Source organism: Dermacentor variabilis, chromosome 3, assembly GCF_050947875.1.
Source record: "Dermacentor variabilis isolate Ectoservices chromosome 3, ASM5094787v1, whole genome shotgun sequence".
NCBI lineage: Eukaryota > Metazoa > Arthropoda > Arachnida > Ixodida > Ixodidae > Dermacentor > Dermacentor variabilis.
The window spans coordinates 55,582,346-55,598,463 of record NC_134570.1 but is presented as its reverse complement, the minus strand read 5'-3'; the positions used below and the strand labels follow the sequence as shown (position 1 = coordinate 55,598,463).

The window sequence follows — 16,118 nt, the reverse complement described above, 5'->3', positions numbered from 1 at the left end:
GGCTCACTCTTTTCTGAATCAATGCAGCCCAGTTTATTTAATGCATTTACCATTCTTTGGGGGTTTACCCCAATTTCGCATGACTGTTTAACCCTTTTCGTGGGCCAACCCCAGAAATAACACAGTATAACACTGTCTAACCACACCAGTGCACAGGAGACATCCAGTACTACTTTAAACACCACTTTCTCAGGCACCAATTTGAAACCCAGTACAGCGTCTACACACTAAATGAATAAACAATCCGCCCATTATACTCCACCTAATAAAACCCTCAACATCACCCTTAGTGCAACAGAGTGGCACAAGTAAACATAACTGAAAGCATGCTAAACGTATTCTTCTATGGCAACCAAAATTGGTCCTTCATAAATTTTTATAGTTGCAATGCTGGAGTTTGCTACAAATGGCCATGGGCACGCGTTCAGTGCATATCTAGTGCCAGTGATGAGTATAGATTTGCACAATGGTACCAAACAGTGACATACCAATTTTTCGTTTACCATGAAAGTCTTGTTTTTCGGACTCCCTAGGGGCCGTGAAAATTTCTTTGAACTTGGGTGCAGATGCCTTTTACTGCCCGGGCTCAAATTGCCACAGGCACGTCCAAAATAGCTCTGAAGTCCTGCCAGTAGACTTATTAGGCATATCAGTGCTCATATTGTGATACGAAATGACCGGAGCACACGGAATACATACCGCGTCCCATGACAATTGCCCATTCCCACTCTTGGTATGCTTCACCGCAATACTTTGCATATGCTTCACTGCGTAACATGCTGTATTGAGGCGGCACCGAACAGAAAAAAGAGAGGTGGCAGATGTCAAAGTAGCTAGGCCCCGCATTGCCGCCATGGTAGCTACAGCTGCCAGTGGATCTGCATGCGAGTGCGCCGGTTCGAGGTAGTAGTATGATCAAGATGGCGGCGGTGATGGTAAAAAGTCCGGAAGATTGGACAGCGAATCTTTCTTGCGTTCGAAATTTTGGAGATTCTTATACAGTCAAACCTCAATATATCGAACACCGATATATCGCATTATTGCATATATCGAACACTTTCTATATCATCTGGAACATCACATGTACTTTTTATTTCGAACGGGGTCGGACGTAAAATGGATACGGTCAAACCCTGCTATATCGAACTTGCAAAAATATGCCTATCAGTTCGATATAGGACATAATTCGATATAAGCCTGCTAAAGAATTGGATGTCATAAAAGCAGACAACATTTATAAAATCACTTTACTGATGAAACTAGCTTAGCTTTGCACAAAATAGCCCTGTATTTTCTTCTGCTTGGGCAATCTCGCTGCCTGCGACGCACACACTTCGCTACATTGTTTAAAGAGTCGGAGCAGCCGAGGCCGCAACCTTCCACATTCGCGCAGAAGGACCAGACTAGTGCGCGTGCACCAGTCACCTCGAAGGATGTGGGCAAAGGACCATCATTGCTTTCCTCATAGTGCCCACTTTCCCTTGTGCTCGGTATGATGTCGGCAAGGTAGTCTTTGTCTTTGGGCTCTCCCGTGGTCGCAACACCATCATCTGCACTCAAACTCGTCAACCATTGACCCCTTAATGACTTCCGGATATTCTGATAGCTCGCTCCAAACTTCGGAAACACCGGGAACGGCTTCGTCACACTCATCAGAATTTTCAGTCACCACCGGCACGCGGAAGCCGGCACGTCTGAAGCAATTTCGGATGAAGCACTTGTACACGGCCGTGCGTATGCGTCGTGCGACACGGGCACCAGGTCATGAGTTTGTCTGCTTTAGCCCTGATCTCCCCCTTATTCGAGATCGTGCTGAGAGTGCTACAGTCGAACCCGGCTATATCGAACTCGCAAAAAAATGCCTATCAGTTCGATATAGAGCATAATTCGATATAAGCCTGCTAAATAATTGGATGTCATAAAAGCACATACTATTTATAAAATCACTTTATTGATGAAACTAGCTTAGTTTCGCACGAAATAGTCCTGCATTTCCTTCTGCTTGGGCAATTTCGCTGCGTGCGAGGCACGCACTTCCCCGCGTTGTCTAAGGAGTCGGAGCAGTTGAGGCCGCAAACTTCCGCATTCGCGCAGAAGCACCGGACTAGTGCGAGCGCACCAATCACTTCGGAAGATGTGGGCCAAAGACGGTCGTTGCTTTCCTCGTAGTGCCCATTTTCACTTGTGCTCGGGACGATGTCTGCAATGTAGTCTTCGTTTCCGGGCTCTCCCGTGGTCGCGACACCGTCATTTGCGCTCACAAACTCGTCCACCGTTGATTCGTCAACAGCTTCCGGAAATTCTGACAGCTCGCTCCAAACTTCGGCAACAACGACAACGGCTTCGTCGCATTAATCAGAATTTACAGTCATCACCGAGCACGCGGAAGTCGGTACGGCTGAAGCTATTTTGGATGAACCACTCGCACACGGCCGTGCGTACGCGTCGGGCGCCACGGGCACTACGGGCACCAGGTCGCGAGTTAGGCCGCTTTAGCCCTAATTTCCCCCTTCAAGATCGTGCCGAGAGTGCACCTCGGAATCTTGTACGTTGCGGGGACATCCTACTTGTCACCGCGTTCGACCCGGTTTATGATTTCGAGCTTCACGACGAAAGGCGAATTCTGCCGCTTCATCACGGCAACACTGCGGGAGAAGGCGCACACACTGAATCAGATAAGCAGTGAGACAACTCGCACTAACGCCATCTTGCACGACGAGGGCACAAGAGCTTCTGATTGGCTGTCTGAGCAAGCGCTGCGGGCGGGCGGGCCAGGATCATTTTTTGTAGGGGGGTGTCGGCGGCTCCGAGGTAGCGCGGTCACGTAGGGAGAGCCGTTGGATGGAGCCGCATTGCCGTGTTTTCCCGTCACCGTGAGGGAAAGCCAACTTCCGGGGGCACTTTCCGCCGCTTGACGTTCGATATATCGGGAGTCGCTACTAGTTTTGTTCGCTGTATGCGTAATTTTTGCTATATATACTCATTGTAACTATACCGTGTCCAGAAATTGTTCGATATATGGCATAATTCGATGTAAACGGGTTCGATATAGTCGGGTTCGACTGTACTCGGAATCTTGCACGCTGCGGGGTCATCTGACTTCTCACCACGTTCGACCCGATTCACGATTTTGAGCTTCATGGCAAAAGGCAAATTCTGCCGCTTCATCACGGCAACACTGTGAGAGAAGGCCCACAAGGCGCAACCACAATTAACCAGAAAAGCGGTGAGACAACTGACACTTGTGCCATCTTGCACGACGAGGGCAAAAGAGCCTCTGTGTGGCTGTGTGAGCAAGCGCTGCGGGCAGGCCAGGATCATTTCTTCAGGGGGGGGGGGGGGGGGTGTCAATGGCTCGCTCGATGCAGCGCAGTCACAGTAGGGAGTGGTTGGATGGAGACATGCCGCGAGGGAAAGCCAACTTCTGGAGGCTCGTACCGGTCGTGCCGGCACGAGCCTCCAGTGCATATTCGGTCGTGCCGCGCGCGATTGGCCTAGACCACGCTGACTTCGTGTGCCTGACGAAATATGCGCAGCCTAAGCTAATTGCACGCGGCACAACCGAACGATTCCTGACTGCGCCGTCGATTCATTGATTGATTTGCAGAAGCTTTTGATGCATTTTTTTATGTGATCTTATATATCGAATTCTGGCTATATCGAACTATTTCGCGATTACTGCGCTGTTCGATACATCGAGGTTCGACTGTACATAGACTCTATGGGGTACGTTGACGCGAAGGCATCTCCGAATTATCGTACATGTCCAAAAAATCTGTCGTTTATTGTATTTCTTACATAAACGAATTCATTCTTGCACAATGGTTTACAACTGGTTTACTAGCTGCAATGAGCCAGCAATAAATATTTTCAGTTAATTCTTCAATATATGGCACCATAGAGGGTTAAGGTGCATTTCTGTATAGGTGGATAAAACTTGCTCCAGCAAAATAAATTAAAAAAAAAAAAACTATGATACACTATGGGTTAGGTTTCTTCTGCTTAAATCAGAATTTTCAGGTATCAAGCTCAGCGTAGCATATATGATGTGCTGGGCATTACAGGAATATGTGGCAACATTATTGCCATATAAATGTTTGCTTCTTTAGTTGCATGTGTGGATAGCTCCCAATTGACATCACACCCATTTCAGCAGCTTCTGCTCCACCCACATAATAGTTCGCACCAAACAATTCCCAACATACCTGGGGCTTCGCTCAACTACGGGTTTTGTTTCCTCCTTCTTTTTGGTCGATGAGTCTAGCGTGGGTGACTGCCTTGGCGAGTCTGGTTAAGAAGAAACAACACAAGAACAGATCACATCATTGTATCAAACAACAAGCAAGAAACATGCGAAAGTCGAATCTGCGCAAATGATCAATCAACCTTCCTGTCAAGTCGCTGGCCGATAGCTTGGACTCGGCAAGGGCCAGCTCTACGCTCGTTACAACGGACCCGCATATAACAACCTTTCGGATATAACAGACCATATTTTAGACTTAGTTTGTTCTACTTATTTTATTAATGCAACGAAGTTCACTTTTAACGGACCGTGCTACAGCAGACGAAATTAGTGGCGTTTCTCTTTTCAATATCGGGCGTACAAAACATACTTTTGCTGTGTCGACACAAGCCGACAACTGACTTGTGAGGGTCAGCCAACGATCGCGGCACAATACTGCGCGCGCCAGGGAGGAAGGTCAAGCAAAGCACTGGGGATAGGCTAGAGAGAGGGATGGGGGGGGGGAGGGTCTACTCCGACGGCTGCTGCTTATGGCGCAGGTGCCTATCTCGAAAGCAATCAGCGATGCGGGCACTCAGTGCCGGTGTAGCTTCGTATACGCTGTGCTTTCTAAGCAGACAGCATGAAGGTTAATTTGCTCGCTTTTTCAGTCGCAATCGATGCTTCGCCTTTCGGCCAAAACTGTGCCTTTATTTGTTTGCTTTTTTAATTTAAGATTCATCACTCACTCTTTGCAATAAAGTTGTTAGACATTACGATGTGATGAGAGTTAGGGAAGTTAGGCATTTTGGACATGACGGATTTCGGATAAAACAGTTTTGTGTCGGACTGTCAGGGTCCGCTGTAACGTGAGTCGACTGTAATTATTTTGTATTAATAAAGCGACTTTATTACTCAACTGGCCAAAAATACTTGTCAACGCATAGCAGCATGTGACATGAAGCGTGGAAAGGAAATGGCACCACTTCAAGCTGCTTGATTCTGAATGGCAAAAATTCGAAAAGCAGCCAATGAAGTCTTCAGAGACTATATTGCTATTTAATATGTGAAAAAAAAAAAAAAAACGCCAGATGTGCAAAACACTCATGACAAAGCAAAAATGCAGCCACTACAAGCTCACCACTAGTGGCTTGAGTTCACTTGTCTCATGATTTCGGTGCAGTTGGCAACTTGTGTATCAAAACAAAATCACCTCTTTTCCGGCTTGTCACGGTGACTAAATTAGCCCATGGTGGTGCTGATCAAACTAAGCTGCAAGGCTTCTGAAACTTTGGTCATCCTTATACCTTAGATCTATGGTGGCAGTGCCCCGAAGCAGTATGAATTACATCAGATGGCAACTGTTAACCAATGCAACCAAGAACTGCCTTGACAGACCTAGCTTCCATCAATTTGACGAATAACTCCCTCAGCAGGGATAGCTTCTATAGCAGCACCTAGCATATAAAGCTGCCACGACTAGGTGGCACATACACATCATCACACAGACATACATGGGAGAAACCAAACATTGACATGGCATCTGTGTCGTTCTGTGGATGTGTTCTGAGTACTGCGTTAGAGACACGAGCAGAAACCATACCAGAAGCAGGGAAGCAGGTTACACAGGAATGAAACTGCAACAGAATGCTAAACTGGGCCTGTGTTTTGTACATGTACAGAAAGTCAAGCACTTCGTCCTTTTCCTTCTATTCCTCCTGCCCCTTGCATTGTTACGCCTTTTTATTATAAAGTTTTAGAGGGAACTGCAGATATGCTATACAACTTTCCCTGTAAACTACACAAACCCCAGCGCCCAAAAGAAACTTTTGTCCGAAGGACCAACGAAAGCCGAGTGAACAATGGCAAGCAATGATCAAAGCCGCAGCACTTACTGTTCCTAGAGCTAGGTGAAAAGCTGGAGCCGTTGCCAAGAGTAGGTGTTGAGGTCCCCGAGGCCAGTTTGGCCCGCAGCTTGGCTTCCAGGTGGGCCTTCTTCAGCTCCTCGACCTTCTTCTCCAGGGCCTCCGAATCGGGCTGTTAGCACAGTAGGCGACATCACTCATGCTGCAAAGCGCATTTGCGCAACTCTCCTTTCAACACACACTGTCACACAAGCCTCTGTCTCCTATCTACCAACTCCTTGAACAACGCGAGCAAGACCGCACAGGGACGGCAAAGCATAACCTCAGTGTCAATGTTAACAGCCGCCCAGTGGCTGTCCCACCATATATCTGCCTTTCACAACAATTTGCTCACCATAGCTTATGCATAGGGTTACCGTGACAAAGGTAATTGTCACAGATCTCAAAGCAGGTGAGAAAGCGACTTTTGATGTTAATTGTGACACTGAGCAGCATGGAGGTTAGCGTCCAGAAAACCTTTGTAATTTTTTTTTCTCATAGCAGTGGTATAGCTAATGTGCCCTCATTGTTCACCAAGTCTTTACAAAATGGCCAGGAAGATTCGCTTTTTGGGTTCCATCAAATTGGAGTCATCCCTTAATGCCCTTTTCTAAATAACTTTTACTAAATTTAGTTGTAACAGGCACGTCAAACACTAGGACGAAAACCTACTTCGCTACATCTGCTATATACCGTATTTACTCGCATAATGATTGCACTTTTTTGTCAGAAAAATTGACGCAAATTCAGGGGTGCGATCACTACGCGGGGTAAATTTCCCGCGAAAAAAAAAATTTTTTTTCGTCCCGAGTTTGCTGCGGGATTGCAGGTGCGGGACACCAAAGCAAAAGTGGCGGCCGGCGAAGCAAGCCGAACGTGCCATACGCGATTTTTCTTTCTTCTCGTGAGTACATGACGTGCATTGAAACAGTTTCTTCCGTATCAGTGATGAATAATATCGTTAATATCGGCAAGTTTGCGGCAATAATGTAGCCATGTCCACTTTGAGGGGACAGAAACAGATGGGCGCGCTTAGCTGCCAGTGACATAGAAATTCATGGCCGGCGTGCTGCGGAAACTGCGGCATCTGTCTTCACTACTATCCTAATACTTTCCGCTAAGGGTGGGCGAATATCTTAGCTGTGTTACAAACGTCGGCGTATTAATAGGGTACACTTTTAACGTATCAGAGTAAACGTGGCTACTATCATTGCCGCGCGCGATTTGTTGCGTGCTCACGATTGCAGATGAAAAGAATCGAAGTGCGCCTTTTTTGTTTTTGTTGTTTTTGATCAACCATTATAAAGCCTACCCATAATAAAGACAAGTTTGGTTGTACCTCTTTTTGTCATGGAAGTGCGGAGAGTGATGAAAGTAATGAAATGAGGCATCTACTTAAGAATGTTTGGTGCGTGCAGGCCGCTTGGCTTGTCTTGGAAGAGTCGTTCGCGTAGCATTCGACAGATGGTAAGCGCGATCATTATTAGGTAGACTTGGCACACGACATATCGCTGCGGCAAGTTCGGGGTGCGATCATTACACGGGAAATTTTAAAAAATCGAATTTTGAAGACAAAATTTAAGGGTGCGATCATTACGCGAGTGCGATCATTATGCGAGTAAATACGGTATTTGATCTTCCTCTAACGACTTCATCTCCCTCCCCTTCTATTTACACAGTGAAGTATCTTTATCCTTTGGCTGACAGAAATCTTAACATGCAAATCCAGTTCCGTAGTGTACCGACACTATGGTAAAAAAGATGTCTGCTTTACAGTTGTTACATCAAATAAGGAACACTTACACAAAGTACATACATTTAGCCAAATTTATATCAAGACTGTGTTAAGGTAACTGTGTCATAGTGCGATACAAAGAATGCTCGGACCTTCAAGTTATGATCGAAAACACAGGAGATTAACGGTATCCTGCATACTGTACAACCTTGTGTCATCCGAATGGCCCACCTCACTGGAAAAGCTACAACAGGCACATGCGAACACAAAAGTAATCTAACACAAAGATACTGCTCCTTGTGTAAAGCAGCAGCATGGCCAAAGTAAACAAGTAATGCACATCAGAAAATAAATGACTGAGGCAATGTTCTTTCTTTCCGCACTGTCGTGAGCTAGTGCAGAAAGTGAAGCCAATAGAGAGGACCTTAAGGTGAAAAGCAGTCTCTCCCAACCAGTTTTAAGCGAACACAACACGCACCTTTCTACAATAGATTGCCAGAACTCGTCTGCAGGTGTCCTGGATGTCCTCCTCCTGAACGTTAAAGACTGCATACCACGGAGGCTGGTTGGGTAGTGGAATCTGCAACATGGGCAAAAACATGACAACTTCAGACTTCACTACAATGTCAAGCCTGCACACTCCCTTGGAAGACAGTACATGCCACAGACGCAGACCTCACCTGTAGCAATCTTGCACTGAGGTAAATGCAGGCACAGGCTATTGTCTCGGGACTGTACCGAACGAAAATGTCCGTGCGCAGGCTGTCGTTCATGTAGTTCCTGCGCATGGCAAGAAAGAAAGGACCATCAGCAAAAACCGTGCTGAAGGGCAGCATCACACGTGTCGCGTACAGCAAGCAACATTATCAGACATCTGCAAAGGACTGCATACCGAGAAGGGGTTCCTGCAAGTGTTTCGGCACCTCACTTTTGTTAAACAAGCACAAAATTAGAGCAACGATCAATATGTTCCTCTTCCAGAGTCAAGCCAGCGTGTCACCTTCTGCATCTTTTTCCAGAGACATTAAAGAGATAACACTGACAACAAATTGCGGGTATAAGATAAGAGTCCACAGGGATGGTCACCCACCTTTACATTCGGCAAGACATCACACACAAATTTCCAAATGCTGGATGAAAGAGGCGGACGAGGCTTCGGTCGAGATGCACGAGTGTCCAAGTACCAAGTCCAGTCGGTCAGTCCATTGGGCTAAGCCAAAGGAAGACTTCCATCAACGGAGTCACTGAATCCACCAACCCCCCCCCCAATGTCCACAGTAGGGAGGCACACTGAAAAGAGTTTGTTCCTTCCACTGATCACACACCACCCAGCAAGCTCCTCCTGTGCTTCAAACATCACACCTACCCCCTCCGAAACCAGCCATGCTTTCCAAAAAAAACAAAAGGAGAGCGTGTGCATACCTGGAGAGCCTGAAGGGGACTCTCCCTGTCAGCACAGTCAGGCATTTCCTCCCAGGGTGGCAGTCTGCAAGAAGCGATCTCGCTGTTCCCAAAAAAATGTAACACAATGGCAGCTCATCGCCCCTCCGCAGTGTCCGTCTTATGAGTCCAGTGCCATTGGCAACCATTGCAGGGTCCCACGCTGACCATGAACTGTCCAAGCACCACGCGTTCTTCTCATTGAAGACCAGGAATAAAGAGCAGGCAGGTGGCATCACAAAAAAACGCGTGGCCCGCCCCTTTGCGCCGTCAATGGGCAGCAAAGGGAGAGTGCCACGACCGAGGAGCCTTCTCACGTGCAGTCACTGTCCCGGCGCGCGCGGCCGATGCCGTGCGTCCAGGCACACACACAAAAGCAAATGTGCACGGGGGACGGCTAAGATGGGGCGTTCGCGAAAGCGCACAGGGCAGCACATCGGAGTGAGGCACCTCCGGAACGCTTCCCTGGGAGCAAGGGAAGCTCCCCAGAGGGCAAAAAGTTCCAAATCCGCGACGGTAATGAATGCGTCTCCGGTGCGCGGGCCACTCTCTTCGTGAGCGCCCCATTTTCCGCAGAGGCCTCGCATCAACATCCACACACACAAAAAAAAAAAAAAGCAATATTCTTGAGGCCTACATTAAGCAAGATCCACTTCGGAATACGTACCAACTCTGATGTGACCACCACAAAGTATCAACCATGTTGCGTCGCAACGTCCAGAGTCTACAAGACTGCAATGATCTCACATAAAAGCCAAGCAAAACGTGTGAGACATTCAAGGTTTGCATTACGTTAACACCACCAACTAAGGGGCAGAAAAATCACACAAGCTTCCTTGCCGAGTATTTACGGTTTATAGGCAAACCAGAGCTATCAATAAAACAGCAGGCTAACCTTTCTAGACAAACACTCATCAATGCTTGCAGATAAACACTTAAATGCAATGATATAAAGGGACTTCTGAAGGTTCATTTTAAGATCGCTTTCCTTGCTGCTAAGTAAGCTGCACATCTTTTCAACAACTTTAAGCACTGACTTCAGCGTTTTACACACTTCAAAGAGGCAAAGACGGAAAAAGCAAGTCAGCCCCATTTAGAAAGACAGCTTGATTTGTTCCCAGTTTGATAAGCTTTAGCTATAGATAAGCTTTAGCCCTGCAACACATGGCACAATGTTAACACAGTACCGCAAACAATTTAAGGTCAGTAATCAGCGGTGGTTTAATGAAGGATGTCTCGGGCTGGAGCCAATGTTTTGACAAACGGACTTGCCTTTGTCAGGGTAAGCAGTTGTTGCCCTGATGAAGACAAATCTTGTCAAGTCGTTGGCAAAGGGCCGACTCAAGCCCGAGTCAGCCCTTGTTAGACCCCCTTGATCACTTCAAGCCTCCATCTTTTGAACCTCCGTTTTGTTCTACGCTTTTCAAGAAGGTCATTAGAATGTTAACATTTGTAGGCAATGGAACAAATAGAAGCTGACCGTTTACAGGACTGCATACTTTGCAGATAGTTTCTTAAGCTGCGCGGTCACATTTGAGGGGGCAAGAAAGGTACCATATTTTAGAAGGCAGCATTGTTTGATGTTAATTCTATCAGCTGAAGTGCATATGCAACATGTATGTTCTGTTATCAATTCTTTACAAGCGCGACGTCAACATCATGCCCAAAATAGAGTGAAGGCTAGCAGCTCCGTTACTAGCTTAAGTCAGTTATAGCAACAAGTGCTGAACCATCGATCTCAATAGAGGGCCTCTTAGCATTCAGCCTTGACCAAGACAAGGATGAAGACTGCTGTCGTTGCTGCTAGCTCAGTGAGCAAATGTTCCGAGCTACGATTTCAAGCCAAGCATCTTAGCATTTATCTCGTTTCCAAGACTTGCTGCTAGCTCATCTCCAGTGACTGCCAGACTACAATCTCATTACAAACCTCTGGGAATTTACCCTGAACCAATACAAGCGTGGAGACAGATTCCCTCAGTGCTAGCTCAGCTAAAGCAAATGTTCAGAGTTACAATCTTAACGCAAGTATCTCTGCACCTTCCAAGAGTTGCTGCTAGCTCAGCTTCTGCGAATGCTCAACTACAATGTCACGCAAGGCCTCTAGTCTTTGATTAGATAGTGGTTGTCAAGACAATCATTCCTCCCTCTGCTAGCTAAATAAGCTTTGCGGCCCCTCGACTACAACCTCAGCGAGCACTTCAGAATTTACACAGCATCAAGACAGGGGTGGCAATGGAGGCTCCTTTGATGCCAGCTCTATAATGTTCGCCAACTGTGATTGATCTCAGCTAAAATCTCAAGTAAGAATGTTGGCCTTTGTCCTCCGATAAGACAGGGCTTATCAGGACAACCTTCCTTTCTGCTAGCTCAGTAAGCTTTGGCAGCTACAATCCCAAAGATTTACGCTACACCAAGGCAGGGGTGGCGATGGTCTTCTTTTTTTTTTGCTGATGGTTTGATAATGTTCGCCAACCGTGGCTATGCTTAGCTAAATTCTGAGCTATGGACCTAAACATTTCCCCCAAAAAAACGAGGGCCCTGTCATTAGACGATAAGGAAAAGAAAAGGAAGCTGAGGAAGGCACCAAGTGGGTCAGGAGTGGCACCAAAGAGCAGACAAAGGGGAGGAGGCATCAGAGCACAAGGGCCACCAAACAAACGCACACCAGGCACAGGGAGCGGGCCCGAATGCAAGGGGCGGGGAGGGACCCAGTCCACCGGCCGAGTGCGTCCCGCCCGGACGGGGGGAGAGGAGGAAGCACCCGCGTTGTGTGCCAGGCATTCTCTCTCTTCCCAGGTGGGTTGGGCACGCCGCTGGCAGGGTGGCTCTCTCTCAGGTGTATCGCACCTACTTACCACCTCAGTCAGCTCACCTAAGCTCTGTTAGGTGAAAACCCAGAAGTCACCCCATTAATGCCAGTCACCACCACAAGGGCGCACAAACACAACAACACAGAAGGCACAGAAATGCAAAAAAAAAAAAACAGAAAACGACAACACGCAGAAAAACCACAAGGCGCATTTCCTATTTCTTTTCTCCACGCGTAAAGGCTTCACAATACAGAAACAATGTCACTCGCGTGAAGGATGGTGAAAAAATAGCTGCAAAGAGGGCTGTTTTCCTCAAAGAAAAAGTGCAGGGTAGCATGCAATCTTTATCAGCAGACACAAAGTACATGTTCCTGGCGGTTATACCAGTTTATTGATCTTTTCTTTTTTTTTTCACAGAAAGAAGCAAGGGCAAGTTTCTAACAGGTTCTGTTCGAAGAAGTCCATGACAAAAAATTCAGCATAATCGAACACAAAGAGTCCTCGTACAACAAGCAGCTTACATCAGTCACTCGGCAACTGTGATGAACGCAAAATGATGGGTAGCAGCAAAACAAAGCAATGCAGTATGTTGCCGCGGTAGGCCATCAAAGGCTTCTCGGGCAAGCAGCTACTTTGCATTATCATTTGGCTACGCTCATCAATGATTAACAGCAACCCATAAAACGGAGCCTTTGTAGAAACAAATGCACAAGAAAGGCAGCTGACACTCACTACCATGGCTTTGCTTACCGAGCTTAGTGAGGGACGCCAGCTCAATGAGGGGAGCGCACGCACACAAAGTGAGACCTCGAACGCTTGCAGAACGCCTTCTCAGTATGCTTCAAAAGCCGTGAAATGCGAACACAAACTCTCAAGTTTGGGCACCGTGCGACCCCTAAGTAGCACAGCTGGACTACATGTCTGAAACACGCTGTTCCAATGTGTCCCCCACCACCCAGCCACCTCTCCTTTTTTTTTTCCCCTCCCCTTCCCCAGGATGCAACATTTCACGGCCTTCTGTCACACATGCATAGAGTGGAAACAATAGAAGAGAGCTTTATCGTTAACAATAAAGAGAGGATGAAAATGTGCGATGCTTACCATGCTGCCTGCATCAACTTCATATTCTTCTCACAGTCCAACACTTGTAATAACGTGACAATAATCTGAAACATCCCAAACACACAGAGTTATAGACAGCTGCGGAGCTGTTGGCGAGGGCTTCGACCACATGTTTTCACCAGGGTAATTGGGCTTCTCTCGGCACCTGTCAGAACACCTACCATGCTTACCTACACTTAAGCCTTCCCTGACAATCTCATGCCTGCTACCAAACATGGCATATCCAAGCAGCTCTCCCACAAACGGCATGGCAAAAATGAGAAGCTACTTTTCATTAATCTGCCAGCCTGCCAGGTATGTTCCCAAATTGCATAGACTTCGAACCCTGCTTATGCAAACACTAGCCCATTATACTGCTACTTGACCAGCAACTAAAGCTTGCAACGTCACTACATCTACTGTACCTCAAGCACTGTCATGAGCAGTGTGGAAGGAATACGTTGCATGGGCCAAGTACTCGCACTTCATACCCAATGTAACACGCTGCAGTTGTAAATAAATGTGAGAGGAAAAAGCTCCGCTGTCCTATTGACTGCTGGCAACCCTTCCACATCCGTTTTCTTTGCAAGTAGGCTGTTGGGAATGTAGCATACAGTACAATGTCATAACATTGTTACCCCAATGTAAGCTAGTCGTGCCACTTGTTTGTCATACTACACGAGCACAATGAGCAGGGTGTCTACCAAGTTGACATTTCCAAATTCCCTGAGTTTTCCAGGTTTTCCCTGAGTGCCTTTGCCCATTTCCTGAGTGATGCAGAACTATGTTTTATGTCAAGACGGGCTGAATCCATATCGCCTGATGCTGTCACTCTCGAGTAAGCACATGAAAAAATTTAAAAAGCGACTTAATCCAATTTGAATACTAAGGAGTAGTGTTTATGTTATTCAAAAAGAGAATAGAAGGCAGGGGTTAGTAAAATGCACAGCAAATAAAGTGTCCTCGAAAAAAATTGCGAATAAGTCAGACATTCACAAATACGAATAAAAAGGAGACACACATAGAAGCAAATATATTCGAATATGAGCTATTTCTACCAACTGATAGCAAGCTCAGTGGTATAAGGCCCGAACTCTGTCACAATTGAGATTCTCTCTCAACCGCTCGTAAGTCAACCTCAACTGTCCTGACATACTCTCAGCCCGCGCACGACGCCTGAGTGTTGTGTTTCACTGCTTTAAAGAGTTTATTTTGGTTTGGATGCGGGACACCTGCATGTCGGCATCAGCCAAAACTTTGTTTTTTGAGCTCAAGCTCCTTCAAAACGGCGGCAGCAAGCTTCCTTCCCCGTTTATTCCTCAATGCGTACATCATTTCTGTTCTTGTCCTCCTTCTGCCACTCGTTCGCCCCAATGACCATTTGAAGCATCTTGGTCAGTTGCACAGTACACGGCCGATTTTTAGAACTCCCTAGGGGTCGCGAAAACTTTCGAAAAATCGGCCAGTTGGAAAATAATAAAAGCGTGTCATTTACTGCCCTTAGGGGCTCAAACCGCCACAGGCACGTTCAAAAACGCTCTGAAGGACTGTCGGTACACATATTAGGCATGTCGGCGCTCGTACTGTGACAGGAAATACCGGGTGCACGTGTGTATAATTAAGGAATACATACTGTTTTCCGTGGCAATACCCTTCCCACGCTTGTTATACTTCACTGCAATACTTTTGCGTATGCTTCACCATGTTACATTTCTGTAAAGAGGCGAAACTGACTTTCGGGACCCGTCATTATGCAACGCACCGTGTTTTCTATGTTTCTAAGCCAATCGCGAGGACCACAAAAGCGGAGTCCGTGCCGTTGCTGACAGCAGCTAATTCTTTCAATGAAAAACTCGGCACCCAACGGCAAGAAGCTTCATAGCAAACGTCGAAGCAGCTAGGCCTAGCGTTGCCGCAGTGGTGGCAACGGCTGCCAGCGGATCTGCGTGCGAGAGTGCCGGTTCAAGGTGGCGAAGTAATCAAAACGGCAGCGGTGGTGCCTTTGATTATTGCCGTTTCGGACCTGCGGTCACGGCAAAACGTCCGGAAAATCAGACGGCAAAGGGTTCTTGCGTCCGAAATTTCACACGTTCTGATACGTTGACTCTATGGAGTACGTGGCGGTGCCGCGAAGCCGTCCAAATTATCAGGAATCTGGAAAGTCGGTCGTTGACTGCACACTGGCAACTCATCCAGCCGACGACAGGGCATCAAAGACGATTCATTGCGATTCCTGTCTGTTGCTCGAGCCAGCATTACCGCGACTTTCGACCCTTCCAATAAAATTGCCGCTAATTTTCCCTGATAGAGGCCCAAATTCCCTGAGTTTTCCCCGAATTTTTCCAGACTACTCAAGATCCCTGAGAATTCCCGGTTTTCCCGGTTGGTAGACACCCTGATGAGCTTAAGTATGCACCTCAAGCATTGGTCCGCAAACACCTGAAATTACTTCTGCATCTTCCAGAGTGGTGAAGATGCACTACTTGCGACGGCAAGAAGGTATGGCAACTGCTGTTCCAAAGGTGAAGTGGTAACAGGGCCTACTTGCGTCATGTCTAAGGAATGATTTGCCAAGAAAAATAAAACCTAACAAACAGTTACGTGGAGGGAGAACCAACAGTTGAAAATTATAGTAATCCCAGCTGTGCTTTCCTTACCAGCTATACTAGGCAAAGGCCCCTGTTGTTCGAGCCTATCAGCCACAGATTATTCCCTTTCATGCTGCTCACAACACTACTGCATAACACGCATCCATCTGTATGCACTACGAAGTTTTAAATGGCAGGGAGGGTGCAAACACAAACATAAAACAGAACAAGCAAGTTGTCCTGCCCACATCTATACCTGTGATAGGAATTCCCCCCCCCCCCATTATGCACGCCAAACAAGATATGAAGGCTCCATGA

The 16,118-nt window shown here is 46.9% G+C and overlaps 1 protein-coding gene across 1 annotated transcript in view; it reads right to left on the bottom strand.

The window, feature by feature from the left end:
• LOC142575647 (cyclin-L1) overlaps positions 1 to 16,118 on the bottom strand; it is a 29,178-nt gene that overhangs the window by 8,513 nt on the left and 4,547 nt on the right. The window contains exons 5-9 of the mRNA XM_075685174.1: positions 13,213 to 13,277; positions 8,542 to 8,641; positions 8,340 to 8,441; positions 6,118 to 6,259; positions 4,206 to 4,287 (exon numbers count right to left, since the gene is read on the bottom strand). Coding sequence (XP_075541289.1) covers positions 4,206 to 4,287; positions 6,118 to 6,259; positions 8,340 to 8,441; positions 8,542 to 8,641; positions 13,213 to 13,277 — 491 coding nt within the window. The remainder of the gene's footprint in view (positions 1 to 4,205; positions 4,288 to 6,117; positions 6,260 to 8,339; positions 8,442 to 8,541; positions 8,642 to 13,212; positions 13,278 to 16,118) is intronic.